The following is a 19,218-nucleotide window of genomic DNA, read 5'->3' as shown; positions in this document are numbered from 1 at the left end:
CATGATCATTATCTCTTGCGTGGGTAGGATTTGCATGCCTTGTAACTTTTTAATTCCACCCCCTTAATTTGATTTGTAACAAAAGACAATCACTTATACTGTTCACATTAAAACAGAACTAAAAGATTAAATTATTAATTTCACCTGACAAGACATATTTAATTGGTGTTTATTTCTTTCACTGTGCCACCTGTTAGCATTTACCAGAATTGTTCATTGATCATTATTTTGCCATATATTATTTTTTACATTGTATTGAGAAAATATTTTTACATTGTATTGAGAAAATATTTTTCTAGTAAAATTTAACAAAATGTATGATTTCTTATTAAAACTTCCAAATTTCACAATTATGATTCTAACTTCACAGGCACCAACTGCCATTTTTGATAATAAAATGAGCAATATATCAAGGTTTTTATTTGCCATTCTCCATTGTTTTCACATTCAACACATAGGGCCCAATTTTTTCATATTTTTTTGATAATTAAAACAAAGGATCCACACAGGACACTGTACTTTAAGCATGTTCATGAGTTGTCGAGAGAGCTGTGTAATAACCATGATAATGCAAAGCAAGTCTACTTTTAATTGTAACAATACAAAATAAACTTCCTCTAATAGAAGATGAAAATACAGTGTGCACTTAGGTTCTCACAGAAACGCTCATAGACATAGCTGTGACGGTAGATTGACACTTGTCATGTTGGAATACAAGCGAGCAAATTGCATTTATGATGATTACATTAAAACTAAATTTAGATAGAACTCTAAAACATGAATTTCACTTGACATAACTTACTTACTTGGTATCTATTTATTTAAATGCTGCCACCATTATTGACATTTTCATTGATCAAAATTTCATTGAATATTGTTATTTGTAGTTTACTGAGGATTTTTATTTGTAAAGAAAAGTTAAGAAAATATAAGACTTTTTGTTAAAAGTTTCTGATTTCATGATATTGATTCAAATTTCCAGTAAAGAACTGACATTTTCCAGTAGCCTGAAAATGTGTTAATGAGCTAACAGTCCTGGTGTATCGTAGTGATATAATCCTTAATGTCCAAGAATAAGTTCTCAATAATTTTTAAATAGTGGTTTACCGGTACTGCTGAATCAATGAACACTTTGTAATCCCCATGAATAATTTAAATGAAATCCTCTCAACTGAACACATAAAATTAATACCATTAAGACTGATGTTAAGATATGGAATAAATAATTCTGTTTACTTCAAACTTATATGCAGACTGTCACATGACTCACGACGGAACATACACAGTTTAGGACCTAGGGACTTATGACAACAAAATGTACTTGACGTAGGTTATTTACAGTGGAATTTTCCATCACATTCATAAACAACTTGATTCTAGAAGATTCTTATTACCTAAAAATTATCAAGACCTTGAACTCAACATCTGTAAACCTGTTTACCTCCAAGTAATAATAATCTTAAATTGTAATCTTAAATCAAAGACAAATATTAGCTATATAATATGTTGTTTTCTGAACTACAACACATTAGTCAGTTACTGTCCAATGTCAGCAACACAGTATATATATATATATAAACTATACTTATGGAGAAAAGCCAGTACACAATGCAGATTAAATATACATAAACAGTGAAACAAGCAATACATCAACATTTCATTTACCAGTTTGATCTTGATTTTCTCTATGTTTAACAAACATGGACTAATTCTTTTGGTATTTTCTAGAAAATGTTGGGATCCATGGCTGACCCCAGATTATAGGTGGGTTCACATGTTATCCAGGTATGAGTTACTGAGGGAGAAGTGTATGAGGAAACACTTGTCAAATAAATAATAGCTGAATGCGTATTCAAAATTTCATCAGAAATTGCACAGGTTAATTATTATAAACTCTTTACCAAAACACACACAAAGCATATTTGTGTCAAAATTTGTTCATTGTGACACAATTATTGGAATGAAGTCTATTTTCTGCAACAGAAAGTCTGTATGATTTTCTGAAGGTTGTAACTCTCTTAAGATTTGCAAGGTCTCATATGCTTTTTGCAGACATCATTCAGATTTTCACAGGACTATTATTACAATTTTAATACGGTGGCTGAGTGGTCTAAAGTGCTTACCATTCTGAATCACTGCCATCTCACCTCTGTCTGCGTACGTTCGAGTCTCAGGCTCTGTTGGGATCCATGGCTGACCCCAGATTATAGGTGGGTTCACATGTTATTCAGGTATGAGTTACTGAGGGAGAAGTGTATGAGGAAACACTTGTCAAATAAATAATAGCTGAATGCGTATTCAAAATTTCATCAGAAATTGCACAGGTTAATTATTATAAACTCTTTACCAAAACACACACAAAGCATATTTGTGTCAAAATTTGTTCATTGTGACACAATTATTGGAATGAAGTCTATTTTCTGCAACAGAAAGTCTGTATGATTTTCTGAAGGTTGTAACTCTCTTAAGATTTGCAAGGTCTCATGTGCTTTTTGCAGACATCATTCAGATTTTCACAGGACTATTATTACAATTTTAATACGGTGGCTGAGTGGTCTAAAGTGCTTACCATTCTGAATCACTGCCATCTCACCTCTGTCTGCGTACGTTCGAGTCTCAGGCTCTGTTGGGATCCATGGCTGACCCCAGATTATAGGTGGGTTCACATGTTATCCAGGTATGAGTTACTGAGGGAGAAGTGTATGAGGAAACACTTGTCAAATAAATAATAGCTGAATGCGTATTCAAAATTTCATCAGAAATTGCACAGGTTAATTATTATAAACTTGTTATCAAAACACACAGAAAGCATATTTGTGTCAAAATGTGTTCATTGTGACACAATTATTGGAATGAAGTCTGTTTTCTGCAACAGAAAGTCTGTATGATTTTCTGAAGGTTGTAACTCTCTTAAGATTTGCAAGGTTTCATATGCTTTTTGCAGACATCATTCAGATTTTCACAGGACTATTATTACAATTTTAATACGTTGGCTGAGTGGTCTAAAGTGCTCACCATTCTGAATCACTGCCATCTCACCTCTGTCTGTGTACGTTCGAGTCTCAGGCTCTGCTAACCTGGGTATGTGAGAAAGCTTGCCAGTACCATCATGTGGGTCGGTGGTTCTTCCCGGGGTTTTCCAGTGTTCTTTCTCCACCAGTTATACTGGGCACCATGTATAGTCTATCTTGTGCTGAAAAATGGCATTAAACCCTACAACAACAACAACAACAATTTTAATGCTGTTTCCACATTTGCAAGTGCTATCATATTGATGACATCATTATGTAATCTAGAGCTGTGCAGTAGCTTTGTTTCTGAAAACAATGACATCCTTAACAGTGGTCAGAAGCTAGTCATCTGAATCAAACATAGTTTTGTACAATGCCTATCATTAACGTATTATGTAGTCCATTTTTTTCTTTGTGGCGTGAAAAACACCTTGTGCTGTGGTGAATTGTTGTTGTAATGGCCCAGCAAAACATGAAATTTGATACCCCATGAAACTTGGAAAGGCCCTGGGGTGTTTCTTTATAGATTATAACCATTTCATTTAAACTTATTGTCCATAGATATTTCTAATATTTGTGATCCAACTGTTTACTTTCAAATTGGTCAGACTGCTCTGGTGGCCTAATGGTTTGAGCATCAGTCCCGGATGCAGGAGGTCCTGGGTTTGAACCCCGGCCAAGTCATACCAAAGACTTCTAAAAATGGTAATTACAGCTGCCTCACTAGGCGCTCTGCATTAAGAAGTTAGTGTTAGGACTGGTCGGCCTGGTGTCAGGATAACGTGACTGGGTGGGACATCATGTTACATGTCTGCGGCATGATGTCCCAGTGCTAGACATCACTTTAAACTGCCACACTGCAGACATTGTAGCGATATGACTGGAAAAATGTTAAAGGTACACTAAAAATCTAAATCACTAAATCTAAATCAAAATGGTCACTTTAATTTCATTTTTGTTAAAATGACATCAGATTTGTATAACTAACTAGAATTGATTCCTATTCAGAGTACTAATACAATGGATATGTATTATGGTCGTGTAGCATATTGAGGTAACTAAGTTGAGAATAACACTGCATCATGTGACAACTGTTAAAGTTTGTACTTTCAGTGATGAAATTTTGCTTTGTTTCTGTTATTGCAATACACTAGAGTGGATTGTTGTCAGTTCTTTTTCTTCTGTCTTGAACTTTTGGACAAAACCCAGGAAATTTCCATCACTGATTGTGCTCTGCTTGTTTTCAGGAAACATTCAAAGAAGACCCGAGAGTTATGGTGGCATGGTTTGCCACCTAAAGTGAGGGGGAAGGTGTGGCAGTTAGCCATTGGCAATGATCTGAATATTACTCAGGGTACGATTTTGTCATGCTTGCAGATATGATATTATGTTCTGTGAAGCCCTTGGTATACAAAAATCGTTGCCTTGGTGTCTAGGAGAAAGGCACTTATCTACCATTTCCTTGGCATTATATAGTAAATGAAAGTGTTGAAAGTGCTGATTTAAAACAAAAATTCAACCAACCATTATGTATTTTTCCCTCATATTTAACATCTTGTGCTTGGTTATGTTAAGAGCTTTACAGAAATTTGTTTTGTAATTACCCTAATATAAGCTGTATTGATCTTTTATACATCTAATTTTGAACAAGAATAAAAAAACACACTTATCAAAACTATACTTTTTTTTTTAGAGAGTTGCTATGCAGGTACATGATTTTCAGTTGAAGTACATGAGTTTACAAATATTTTAATTTGTTAACAGAATCTCTCGAAACAGAATGCAACCTTCATTTATATGAGATCTTAGGACATAACTACACAAACCAATGACTTTCCCAATTTTTCAATTTTCCAGAACTGTATGATATTTGTGTCAGCAGAGCTGAAGACAGAATCAAAGCCATGGATGAAACATCTGAAACATTTGGCACTTCTGAAAGTAGGTTTTTAAAACACATGTCTGCAAAAAAAAACTATTGATTTCATATAAATTAATGCCTTTGTGCTTAAAGCATATTGTAATCATATCAACTTTACAGACACACACACACGCACAAGTGCACATTCCTTTTGATTTCAGAGCTTACCTCGGATATTATAAATCATTCAGTCCCATTATCTTGCTTATGTAATTAGCAGCTACCTTGTAAATATATTTTTACACTCATATACTTATAACATGCACATTGGGAGAAATTCATATTCAGATTTTATAAGATAATTTATTTAATGGAAACTGGTACATGAATAATTGACCTGATCTTATATGTAGAATGTATGTTGCAACAGGTGGGAAACTGCCTTTGTGCTTCGTTAAACAGTGTTATGTACCATCATAATTAACCTAAATCATTTGACCAGCCAGTATTCCTTCCTCTATATATAGTTTACATAATTTCTGGACACCAGTGAAACATTTTTTAAAAAATTATGTTGTAATGTACACTAAGGAATGTTTTACCTGTAGTTAGAAACTGGTTTTTGAGTGGTCAACAATCACACCATGAAACTGCTTTGGTTATATATTGTAGATAGGCAGCAATAAAAACAGCTGACACTCCATATCTCCTGTTCACGTAGTTCCCTAAAGACAATGAATCATGAGATTAACAAAGATAATGATAAAGGAAGAAACCTTTCATCTCAAGACAGTGGACTCGTGTCACTTTGGTAACGGTAAAATTGATGGGCATCAGAGTTACGTTGAGCCAATATTTGGCCTTGCAGGCTGCTATTTTTATGCTGGTGAGTTTATAAAGGGAGACTAAACAGCCATGCACATCTAACTGGAAGATTGTTGGGTATAATAAATTAAATCCATTAACAAAAGATTCTTTTTCCAGTAACTTACATTCATGTGTGATAAAGTGGTCAGTATCAACATGTCAGTTGTTTTGTAGGTTCTTCCTGTTTCAGTTTTATTTAGAGGCAGATTTCCCCTTGATTACCAATTTGGACACATCATCTTATAGGTCTTTTAATCTATAATAGCAATACAAGTATTGGTATTCTGCAGTTGGATTGCTAAACCAGTCTAAGTGATTTGGCTATCTAGAAACCAGTTTAAGTGATTTGGCTATCTAGAAACCAGTCTAATTGATTTGGCTGTCTAGAAACAAGTCTGAGATTTGGCTATTGAGGCCAGTCAATTGAATTTTGAAATGTTGAGATCACTTCAAACGTTGTTGAACGAAAATATGGATTATCTTTAGCTGTAAGATAATATGAACAGATGTATATTAATTTTGTGGTACATTATTTTGTCAAATACTGTTTTTATGTTATGCAGTGCTCAAAAGATCTGATAACCTGATACCCCTCTGATTTCAGTTCGGGCCCAGTATTACAAAAGAAGTGCCCGTTTGGCTTGTAAAAAAATAATCAAATTTGCCAGAGGAAACTTTGATCGCACTGACGAAATGTGGAAATTTATTTTCAAGATGTTGACATACCTGTCATAACATGGCACAGTATGATTAAAATCAGATCACCATTGCCATTCATGAAGTTGAGATCTGATTTTAATCAAATTGTAAAATGGTGTGTCATGCTAAAAAGATCATTTTGTACTTCCAAACCCCCTGACACAAACCTTCAAAAATAGGAAACAAAACACCACTTTCAGTACATGCCTGTTACATATAGCATGTATAAACAGTAATCAGTCATGGTTGGAGCTGATGTAAAACTATACTTTGGGCAGTTCAGATATTGGTAATTAAAAGGCAAAGAGGTCAGGTATGATTCACAATTTCACATATTACTTAATTGGCAAACAATATAGATGTGTTTGAAAGCTTCATTGGGTGAGCACATTGTGCCATTTTTGCATTGGTATGATCAGGACATGGAACAAGCCAATGTATGTAAATCAAAGACATGCTAGATACGTGTAGGAGAACAAAAGTTACTACATGTCATTGCAGTGAATGAGAATGTTTAAGCCATATGTATTATATATATTTGACAAGTCTGTGAACAGTGGCAACATTTCTTTGAAAGTCTGATTTTACTGCATATATAAAATGCAAGCCATGATCATTTGAATTGTCATAATAGTGATCAAGCATAATTCAATTTTGAAGCCATTTTTGGCAGCAATCAGCTATCAGCAAAGCCTGACAGAAATAAGTTCAGAATTCTTGGTTGACAAGAGTTGTACCATCAGACAAATGGGGGGAGATGCAATTATTTCTTTGCACATACTGCAAACATATCGACATATGTCAGCTTGGTTCTGACCAGGATTCTCTCAGACAATCCAGCAGAGAAGTTTCAAGACTAGGACCATCCAGTCTCTAGTGAGTGTACTGATGAACACTAATGACACTTGCGTTACCTTCAGACCCCATATTAAACCATTTTGAACATATATTTGAAGTGTAGCAATTGCAGTGTTGTGTGACAAATAATATAAAAAATGGGGGAAATTTTGGGCATAGGAAAAGTGGAGTCCAAGCTTGTGGAAACAATGCAATCAATTTTGAAAAAGATGTTTTAAAAATCATCAATGTATGAGTTTTACTGGGGATAAAACTGGGCAATAGAATTATATTTGTTGCCTCATCAGATCATTGTAATGTGTAACTTGGTATCCAATTACAATCGAACTTGGCAGTCATCTTATCCAGGTTAACGGTTACTTTGAACACAGTACAATCACCTGATGATAAAACAGATATAAATAGATTTAACATTTACTTAAAAATGAAGCTACTATCAAATTGCAGTATTAACAAAAAGATCACATTTATAAGGAATCTTTTCATTTCCTGTCTGGTGACTGCCATTGTTTTTCGTTCCTTTTGCTAAATTGATGTGATTTATTGGAGCAACTTGGTGTGCAGGCTGGATGATATGTAGCTACAAGTTAAAGATTGGCAGGGAAAATCATTTTTCCAAGGAACTGTGGTAGGTCATTGGTAGAATGTCAGACTCATAGTCCAAAGGTTATGGATTCAAATACCCACCCAGGTCAGCACAGGTAGGCTGCTTTAGTGTATCTTCAGGAAAGGTACTTTGCTCATATTTCATCTGCATGATACAGCCAGTAATGTGTAAAAAGTGACATTAAAACCAATAAGAAAATTTAAGAAATGCTTGTATCTTGATATATCTAGGTACTTTCTAATCAGATTCAGTGCATGTGTCATGATATGTCCAGGTACTTTCCAATCATACTGATTACATGGATCTAGATATGTCCAGGTACTTTACAATCATACTGATTACATGGATCTAGATATGACTAGGTACTTTCCAATTTTACTGAGTACATATATCTAGATATGTCCAGGTACTTTCCAGTCATACTGAGTACAGATATCTAGATATGTCCAGGTACTTTCCAGTCATACTCAGTACTTGTATCTAGATTTGTCTAGGTACTTTCCAGTCATACTCAGTGCATGTCTCTAGATATGTCTAGGTACTTTCCAATCATACTGAGTACTTGTATCTAGATATGTCCAGGTACTTTCCATTCATATTGAGTACTTGTATCTAGATATGTCCAGGTACTTTCCAGTCATACTGAGTACAAATATCTAGATATGTCCAGGTACTTTCCAGTCATACTGAGTACAAATATCTAGATATGTCTAGGTACTTTCCAATCATACTGAGTACTTGTATCTAGATATGTCCAGGTACTTTCCATTCATATTGAGTACTTGTATCTAGATATGTCCAGGTACTTTCCAGTCATACTGAGTACAAATATCTAGATATGTCCAGGTACTTTCCAGTCATACTGAGTACATATATCTAGATATGTCCAGGTACTTTCCAGTCATACTGAGTACAAATATCTAGATATGTCCAGGTACTTTCCAGTCATACTCCGTACTTGTATCTAGATTTGTTTAGGTACTTTCCAATCATACTGAGTACATGTATCTAGATATGTCCAGGTACTTTCCAGTCATACTCAGTACCTGTATCTAGATATGTCCAGGTACTTTCCAGTCATACTCAGTACTTGTCACTAGATATGTTTAGGTACTTTCCAGTCATACTGAATACTTGTATCTAGATATGTCTGGGTACTTTCCAGTCTTGCTGAATACTTGTATCTAGATATGTTCAGGTACTTTCCAGTCATACTCAGTACCTGTATCTTCATATATCCAAGTATTTACCAACCATACTGAGTTCTTGTATCTAGATATGTCTGGGTACTTTCCAATCATACTGAGTACTTACATCTTGATATGTCCAGGTATTTTCCAGTTATACTGAGTATTTCATTCTAGATATGTCCAGGTACATTCCAATCAAGACAAGTTCTCATCCATGAAAATAAATGATTCTTTCTGAATTGTCCTTGAAATAAGTGATATTTGTTTGATTTATTTCAGCTTCATCAGAACCTCCGTCCAGTAAAGAATCCAGTGTGGAGCTGATCAAACTTGATGTGTCACGTACATTCCCACATCTTTGTATTTTCCAGAAGGTAGAGGTTTCATTTAGCTCAATTTGGATTGCAAAATTTTATGAATAAGTACCACATTGACAGACATTATTATAAGACATATATATTTAGTTCTCTGCAATTGGCTAACAACTAATGTTGCAAGACCTAAACATTTTATAATTACATTATATTAGACATCAGTAATAACTGCTTTTCATCTGGCTAAACACCCATGATATTTACTGTATATACTTATTTGGATCCAGCTCTACATAAATCCAGATCTGTTGTAGTATGATATGCAGGCAGATCTGGATTGATAAGTTGAATGAACAGCATAGAACTTGATCTGCCGGCACATTATGTGATATGTTGTTTGCATTTGGACATAGAACTTGATCAGCTGGCACATTATGTGATATGTTGTTTGCATTTGGACATAGAACTCGATCTGCTGGCACATTATGTGATATGTTGTTTGCATTTGGACATAGAACTTGATCAGCTGGCACATTATGTGATATGTTGTTTGCATTTGGAAATAGAACTTGATCTGCTGGCACATTATGTGATACGTTGTTTGCATTTGGACATAGAACTTGATCTGCTGACATATTATGTGATATGTTGTTTGCATTTGGACAAAGAACTTAATCTGCTGGCACATTATGTGATATGTTGTTTGCATTTGGATCTGACATTTGGGTGAGTATAATGGTTTGTGTTTTGTGACCAGCAAAATAGGGGTGGGTGGCTACTTTAATTTTTTTTAACTGCAGAAGCAGACTTTGCATTGGGCTTTTTTGTACTGAATAACTTCAACCATCTTTAACTCAGCTGAGTATATGTATACTAAGTTATAAGGCTGTCACATTTGTACAAAAGAATCATTTACATTTACACATTTTTTGAGAGTTAAGAAACAATCAAAATTTGTTTAAACATAATCTTATATTGTTGAAGCTAGCCACAATAATGGTGGCTTTCTCTAATAAGAAAGGCAAAGTGTTAGTTAGTCTCATTCTGTGATGTTGAAAACTATTTATACATGTTACTAAAATGTACAAATGTCTTGTTTAAGTTAGAAAGAAATTAGCAGTTTATAGATCCATTTTAGTCAGTTAGCTGAATATACATTACTATGCTAGTTTTCACTTTGTACCAAGGGAAGCACTAATTAAGCTCATCAGTGCAATTATTTTGGTAATTGGACAACTTTTCATTTAACCTAAATTAATTGTTACTCTGAAATTTAATAATCTGATTCTTTGCTAATATGTAATACATGCACAATTACCTGATATGTATATACATGCACAAGTACACAAAGTAGGTTGATTCACGAATAGCAGTAATGGTGTTGCATCACTTCGTCACATAGTGCCATTAGGGGATTATCTCACAGCATGTTAGTAAAAATAGCATGCAAAATTTAGACAGTGTAGCATGGATCTTAGATAAGACTGAAATAGTTGACATCCACTCTACAGAGCTTATTGTAATTTACTAGGCACCAACAAGAATATCCAGAGTGAGAATCAAAAAAGGAATCCCATTTCAAGGACTTTTCCAACCCCAAAAAACATTACTCTACTATGCTGAAAGGTCTTGGGTCATGCACATTCATTATGGCTAGTTATTCTGTGCATTTTTTCTTTTGACATTGAAGACAATGCAGGAGTTAAATCTCTAATTGGTTGTTGAATGAGGATCTTATTGAACTAGTTTAATGAAGAAATTTATCTTTGTGCTTTTTTTAAAAAATTTTGCTGGTGCTACTACCTAAATAAGCTAATTCTGTTCCAGATATATTGTATTTCAGATTTTCTCCATCATTTTCTATGATGGTGAAATATTTGCAAACTTCAGACTGCATATCTTTTGGTCAGATTTTCACATTTTACTAGCATTCCAAAATAGGTCAAATGCTTTGTTCTTTTAAACTCATTATTGAATTTGTACACATTTACAAGACAAACATGAAATGAGATGTGCACACATGACAGTCCTACCCATTGACAGACAAGAGTTGTGACATATGCATACTGATTTAATAGCAAACAAGACGTCATAGGTCAGAGCAAATGTGCACCATTGAAATAACACATTTTCATCATCAGAGCACGTTTCAGACTTCACACTAACACTAAATTTTTTAGGGCTTTAAACTAATAATAGAACTTTGGTGATAGATAATAATGGTTGAATTTTGGTGTCAGATAATAATAGTAGAATTTTAGTGATAGATAATATAATTTTGTTGATAGATAGTTATAGAATTTTAGTGATAGATAATAATAGAATTTTGGTGATAGTAATAGGACTTTAGTGATAGATGCTAATAGCAGAGCTTTGGTGATAGTAATAGTAAATTTAGTGATGGTTAGTAATTGTAGGTTTAGTGATAGTAATATAATTTTAGTGACAGTAATAGTAGTTTTAGTAACAGATTGTACTGTTAGATTAATAGGGGAAAAAAACTCTTTTAACTGGAGGAGACAATTGAGGAAGTTTTGTGATCGCTATTTCAAGACTAGACTTGGAGGTTGATCGATTTCTGAGCATGTATTTGGACTCTAACTCAACATTTTTGAAATGAATAACTTTTATTGATAGAATTACATACAGTATTTTGATGATGAACTTTTTTAAAAAAAGACTTAAATCTACACAATATACAGTATTTTAACAATGAATAGATTTACAGCTATACCATATACAGTATTCTAACAACGAACCGAATTACAGTTGCACAACATAGAGTATTTTTTCTGAATAGAGTTACAGCTAAACTATACAGTATTTTAATGATAACTAGATTTACAGTTATACAATATACAGTATTTTAACAATGACTAAATTTACAGTTATACAATATACAGTATTATAACAATGACTAAATTTACAGTTATACAATATACAGTATTATAACAATGACTAAATTTACAGTTATACAATATACAGTAATTTAACAATGACTAGATTTACAGTTATACAATATGCAGTATTTTAATGATGACTAGATTTGCACATACACGATACATAGTATTTTAACAATAAATATTTGCCAAATGTTTATTAATTGAGGGTAAATAAGGGAAGGGGTGGTTATCATCAGGTAATGATATCTCTATTATTGGACCATAATCAAAATATTTATCAGATATATCTGTTTGATTTCCAGGGAGGTCCCTACCATGACCTGCTTCACAGTCTGCTTGGTGCTTATGCCTGCTATAGACCTGATGTTGGATATGTAAGTATTTTGACATTTGCCAAACTCTAATAAAATTAGAGAATGTAAGTAGTCTTCGTGAAAAGGCATTTCACACTTTTATATAATCCTGGAAATGTGAGAGGATTTATTTACTGTCTAAAAATATGAAAGATTGAGAAGATTTAAAGTCTTTAAGAGTTATAGCCTGGGATTTCATCAACACATTTACAGAGATACCTTTTACTGTGTATTCCTTAGATACATTTATTCCATAATTTTCAGCAAGTCTCAGAAATGGTCTTGAATTTTTAATTAATCAGCATCATACATTTAAACAGTTAATCAGAATAAGGATTTTATTTAATGCTCACCAACATGCATCTATAAATGTGCTTGTTTCTATGCAGTAACTTTGATTTTACACCCAGTGGTAACCTTCTGCAAACTGTGGATTTAATGCACTCGTGGTAAGAAAAAAAACGTGAAGGGGTGAAGTATTAGATCAGATGTCAAAGTCACTGAAAAAAAGATTTTTTTTCTTCACAATTACATTAGTTCAGCAAAGTAGACCGGATCAAATTGTGTGGATGGCTTGCAGTTGGGGTGAGGAAGAAGCCAGCTGAATTGGGGTCAAAGGGAAAGGTTATTGTGACTGCAAGAAAAAGGCATTTTGTGCAGTAACTGGAGTTCAGCATCAAAGACTTAGACCAAACTTTGTGGATGACTTGCAATTATGGTAGTAGAAACCATTGATTTTGGGGTCAAAGGTCAGGGTCATTGTGGCTGAAAAAATGGAAAATGGTTATATACAACTTTATATTGATGAGACCAAAGTCCTAAGTTCTATGTCCAAGTTTCCACAACCCCATCAACAGGCATTTGTTCCACCTGATTTTCCATCCTTCTGACTTTGGATTCTGCGGCATAACTTTACCATGATTTGTTGGATTTCACCCAAATTTTTTATGCAGCTTTGTACTGATGAGATCTTGAACAAATTTGATTTCACCAATGCACAGTATCATTAGAAGCAATGCACAATATCAGTTAGAAGAGTTATGGCTTCTGATTGCCCATCATTCTTTGGCTTCTACAGCATGACTTTGCTTAGAAATATTGGATTGCAAGCATTCATAAATAAAACGTCGAAAGATGTGATCATTTTGAAGAGTAATGTCTCAAGATTTTTGCCCATTTCTCCTAATATAAATTCCTCTATTTAGGGCCCGAATCAGCAAATTGTACTGAGTGGGATCTTGTGCTATGCACCCATTGCTGATAGCTCTAACCAGTAATACTGTGTAGCTTACCCTTTTCCAAGACAGAAATCACTCATCCATGCCAGACGCATCCCCTCCCGTTCTAAAAGGTTCTAGAATATGTTCATCATAGATCCAGTTGGATTTCATGTATTAGGGCCATGCACAGTAGCTCTCTTCATTCTTCTCCAGATGACGCATTAAGTCAAGATGGAAAATTTGTCATTCGAAGAAACTATACTTGGCAGCAATGGTTATTGCAGCTCAGGACCTTAGAATATTCTTATTCAGCAAACATTACCCTCAGCTCCATCAGCTGCCATCTCATTCTTCCATATTTATGCCCTAAACCTTTAGGTTCAGGAGATATTAAGATTCTCTCCAGGTTGGAAAATCTCATGGGGGCTGCATCAGGACCAGATTTCCTATTGCTTCCTCTATCTTCTGTGATCGGGAAGTTCTCACAAAGGTTTGCCAAAGGTCAAGAAATTGCCAGGCAACCTAAAGGTTGGACATTTCCCTCTTCTATGCTGAGACCTCTAGTATCAACATCTATTTATAAGGTACACTCCTTCACCTCACCCATCACCCCTACCCCTAACCCTTTACACCAGAGTTTTGCAAGTTTCAACATTCATCGGTTGTGGTTCACCAACCTCCTCAACCTGTTGATTGACCAACCCAGATTGTTACCTCTCTTCTTCACAACAGCCCCAAGATTCTTCACCTTCAGTCTTGGCTCATCTGAAGCTATCTATTTACCAGGCAAAATTTTCAAGCTAAGTTGCCAAGCAATTTAAGGGTTAGGAACTCTAAGGTCTATGATGCACTGTGGAGAATCTTCTGTGATTGGTACTCTAGGAAAAGTGTTTTTCCAGCTGTCCTTATTCTTACTGTAGCAGGAGATTTTGTACTCTTCCTCCTTTAAGGAGAGTATGTTTGGTGTCCAATATCAAGAGTTATAGGATAGCCATTTCGAACACATTAAATTTTGTCAAGGGTTTGGCCATTGGCTTTGATCCTCTTATATTAGATCTCATTAAGTATTGTGAGCTGCAGAGGTCATTTTCTTGCTTATTATTGCTGAGGTGGAGTCTCTCATTGTTTTGTGAGCCTTATCTAAACCCCCTGTGAACTTGTACGTGAGGCTTCTTTTGGGAAATCTTATGCTTAAAACTGTCTTTTTGCTCACATTAGATTCTCCCTGGAGAAGAAGCAAGTTCCATGCCTTGTATAAAGAGATTAGGTATGTATGGTTCCATGCCTTGTATAAAGAGATTAGGTGTTTATGGTTCCATGCCTTATATAAAGAGATGAGGTGTTTATGGTTCCATATCTTGTATAAAGAGATTAGATGTTTATGGTTCCATGCCTTGTATAAAGAGATTAGGTGTTTATAGTTCCATGCCTTGTATAAAGAGCTCAGGTGTTTATGGTTCCATGTTAATTATGAGTTTGTTACTCTTCCCTGTCAGCTGGATTTTCTAACCCAAACAATGCCCTTTGGTAGTTAAACCTTCTATGGAGATTCCTAGTCTCAGTCATATCTGTGATGGGGACAATCAAGAAATACTGCTTTGTTCAGTTGTGCTCTGGTTCTATTCAGAAACTTCAAAGAGGACAAAGAATGGTAGGAAATATTTTTTCTGTCTAAGGACTCCACATATTTCTGCATCCACCAACTATCGGTGACTTACACTCATTATCAAGAGTTTATTGGTCCCTCACTGAGAGATATATTTCACTCATATGACACGAAACCCATGAAATTAGGTCTGTTGCTACCTCATGGGCCTATTTCAACAACTCTCCATTGGAGGATATTCTGAAAGCTGTGTTTTGGTGATTGCATACGACAATCTTAACTTCTAGCCAATAATACACTAAATCAAAGGTATTGCTTTTCTGGGTCCAATAATAGCAAAAGAAACAGTGACCCAGGCTGCTGCTGTCTAAAAGCAGTAGATTTGTTCTTCTGTAAGGTGAGTAATTTAACTTTACTCCTTTGGAGACCATCAGCCTCCCTTCAGATTGACAAATTCAGAGATTAAAATGCAGTTGGGAAGGGGGTAAAACTAATTTTAATGATATAATGCTACTTGTCACTATTGTTATATGTCTTCCGCCCACCCTGTTCTAATGTCCTTCAATGGCCAAGGTCCTCGAAAAGAATGAAGACCACTATTGTCATATGTCCTCCGCCCACCCTGTTCTAATGTCCTTCAATAGTCAAGGTCCTCAAAAGGAATGACGAGCACTATTGAACATGAACCTGTGACAGAGTCAGACTGGGTCTACAGTGTACATATTCCATAACTTTCTGGAGTGGGAGGAGTGTACATCTTGCATGGATGAGGGTTTTCTGTATTGCTAAAGGATAAGCTACATAATAATGACAGGTAAGTATTTCATACTTAAACTCAGTTGTCTCACACACACACACTTAAATCATTTTTATCACAAAATGGAAAAAGTTTTATACAAGCACATTGGAAATCTAACCTTTACAGGAAATAAAGAGTCAGAACATATCACAGATTCATAAATAATTGAACAATTTTCACTTAAACTTGAATTAATTGAGATTACACTTTTCAACTTTTGTTTTTTCAGGTCCAAGGAATGCTCTTCATAGCAGCTGTTCTCCTTCTGAATATGGAAGTTGCTGAGGCTTTCATTTGCTTTGCCAATTTACTGAATAAGCCATGCCAAGTGGCTTTCTTCAGGATTGACGAGGAAATGGTGAGTGATCTAGCAGACTTTTGATTCAGGTATTTCAAGTGCATCCAAATCTTTTGCAGTTTTGTGCAGATATCTCATTTTGTACAAAACATTTTTGAATCCATATGTCCATGAATCATTGTATCTTTGCACTTTTTTCCTTGATCATATTGTTTTATTCCTTCAAACCTCTTTAAACCAAATTTGGAGTAAGAGCACATCATTGAAGTTGTGTGCCACATTAAAACCAAGTCAATTTCCTGGGCTTTTGCAGCATTGTTTTAAAATTGTGTCCACCAAATGATGAAAATAGTGCCCATCTGATGTCCAGTATGGCTACAACAGTGGCCATCTTGAAATCATGTTATTACTACCCTTCCTGAATAGATGGTCATATGAACACAGTGTTTTCACACAAAAAAACTTTTTATGATATTCTGTTTGTCATAAATGAAAATTGTGCTGATCTGATGTCCAGTAGCCAACTTGAAAATATTGTTATTGCTATCCTTCTGACCAAAAACTATTATTGGCATGGGGTTTTCACCAGAACACTTTGTGTGATGTTTAGTTGGGCCAGAATAAAAATTGTATTGATGTTATGTCCAATACTGCTATCACTACTGCAGAGGAAAGAATGGGCATATCAAAATGGGGTTTTCACTTTGTGTGATGTTTAGTTGGTTCAAAATAAAAATTGTATTGATGTGATGTCCAATATTGCTATCACTACTGCAGAGGAAAGAATGGTCATATCAAAATGGGGTTTTCTTTTTGTGTGATGTTTAGTTGGTCCAAAATAAAAATTGTATTGATGTGATGTCCAATATTGCTATGACTACTGCAGAGGAAAGAATGGGCATATCAAAATGGGGTTTTCACTTTGTGTGATGGTTAGTTGGTCCAAAATAAAAATTGTATTGATGTGATATCTGATATTGCTATGACTACTGCAGAGGAAAGAATGGTCATATCAAAATGGGGTTTTCACTTTGTGTGATGTTTAGTTGGTCCAAAATAAAAATTGTATTGATGTGATGTCCAATATTGCTATGACTATTGCAGAGGAAAGAATGGTCATATCAAAATGGGGTTTTCACTTTGTGTGATGTTTAGTTTGGCTAAAATAAACATTATATTGATGTGATGTCCAATATTGCTATTACTACTGCAGAGGAAAGAATGGTCATATCAAAATGGGTTTTTCACTTTGTGTGATGTTTAGTTGGTCCAAAATAAAAATTGTATTGATGTGATGTCCAGTATTGCTATCACTATTGCAGAGGAAAGAATGGTCATATCAAAATGGGGTTTTCACTTTGTGTGATGTTTAGTTGGTCCAAAATAAAAATTGTATTGATGTGATGTCCGATATTGCTATGACTACTGCAGAGGAAAGAATGGTCATATCAGAATGGGGTTTTCACTTTGTGTGATGTTTAGTTGGTCCAAAATAAAAATTGTATTGATGTGATGTCCGATATTGCTATGACTACTGCAGAGGAAAGAATGGTCATATCAAAATGGGGTTTTCACTTTGTGTGATGTTTAGTTGGGCTAAAATAAACATTATTTTGATGTGATGTCCAATATTGCTATCACTACTGCAGAGGAAAGAATGGTCATATCAAAATGGGGTTTTCACTTTGTGTGATGTTTAGTTGGTCCAAAATAAAAATTGTATTGATGTGATGTCCAGTATTGCTATCACTGTTGCAGAGGAAAGAATGGTCATATCAAAATGGGGTTTTCACTTTGTGTGATGTTTAGTTGGTCCAAAATAAAAATTGTATTGATGTGATGTCCAATATTGCTATCACTACTGCAGAGGAAAGAATGGTCATATCAGAATGGGGTTTTCACTTCAAGACTTATTATGATGTTCATCTCATCGTATATAAAAAATGTTGCCCCTCTGAGTTTTTGTATGACTGCCACAATGTCAATCATAGACATTTTATCACTACTCCCAGGTGATTTGTCATATTGACATTGTACTTTCACTAAAATATGTCTTATGATGTCTGGTTGGTAGTAAATAGAATGGTGCCAATCACCATGGCATCCATCTTGACAATCTTAATATCAGTATGTGCACCACAGCAAGTGCTGATGAATATTACAGATGTTTTCAACCATTAAAAGGAAGAAACTCCTCGAAATTATTTTCAGTAAGTAAAACATCAGTCTCTTCAAGGGACTCTTGTTACTGATTCTTGAAGGTGATTCAGCATACATGTTTTCATTCAATTGTATTTTCCTTGTAGATGAAGGTTTATTTCAAGGTGTATGACGACTTCTTCTCAGAAAATATGCCAGCACTCCAAAAACACTTTGTCAAGAATAGCCTAACACCAGATCTGTACCTCATAGATTGGTAAGCTCCATGAGGACAAATATTATCTTAAATCTATCTATCTATCTATCTATCTGTCTGTCTGTCTGTCTGTCTATCTGAATGTCTGTCTATCTATCTATCTGTCTGTCTGTCTGTCTATTAAGTTAGGAGTCATGTTAAAAACCATGCTGAGCAAAATAATTATCAAATCAACATATTTGTATTTTTTTGTTGTTGTTGTTGTATGGTTTAACG

General features: G+C 34.7%; 1 protein-coding gene across 2 annotated transcripts in view; it reads left to right on the top strand.

Annotated features, from left to right (window-relative positions):
• The window catches only part of LOC149794730 (TBC1 domain family member 12-like), a 73,656-nt gene that overhangs the window by 41,738 nt on the left and 12,700 nt on the right, over nt 1-19,218 (top strand). Inside the window, exons 5-11 of one of the 2 annotated variants that reach the window (XM_089964343.1) lie at nt 1,729-1,764; nt 4,259-4,365; nt 4,869-4,952; nt 9,373-9,467; nt 12,613-12,684; nt 16,518-16,646; nt 18,893-19,002. In XM_089964343.1, coding sequence (XP_089820469.1) covers nt 1,729-1,764; nt 4,259-4,365; nt 4,869-4,952; nt 9,373-9,467; nt 12,613-12,684; nt 16,518-16,646; nt 18,893-19,002 — 633 coding nt within the window. The remainder of the gene's footprint in view (nt 1-1,728; nt 1,765-4,258; nt 4,366-4,868; nt 4,953-9,372; nt 9,468-12,612; nt 12,685-16,517; nt 16,647-18,892; nt 19,003-19,218) is intronic. The other variant, XM_089964344.1, reaches the window with a different exon arrangement.

The sequence above is a fragment of the Sinohyriopsis cumingii genome, chromosome 7 (assembly GCF_028554795.1).
Source record: "Sinohyriopsis cumingii isolate HCF-2022 chromosome 7, ASM2855479v2, whole genome shotgun sequence".
NCBI classification, from domain to species: Eukaryota; Metazoa; Mollusca; class Bivalvia; order Unionida; family Unionidae; genus Sinohyriopsis; species Sinohyriopsis cumingii.
The sequence above is the reverse complement of the archived record's forward strand: the minus strand, read 5'-3'. Positions and strand labels throughout refer to the sequence as shown.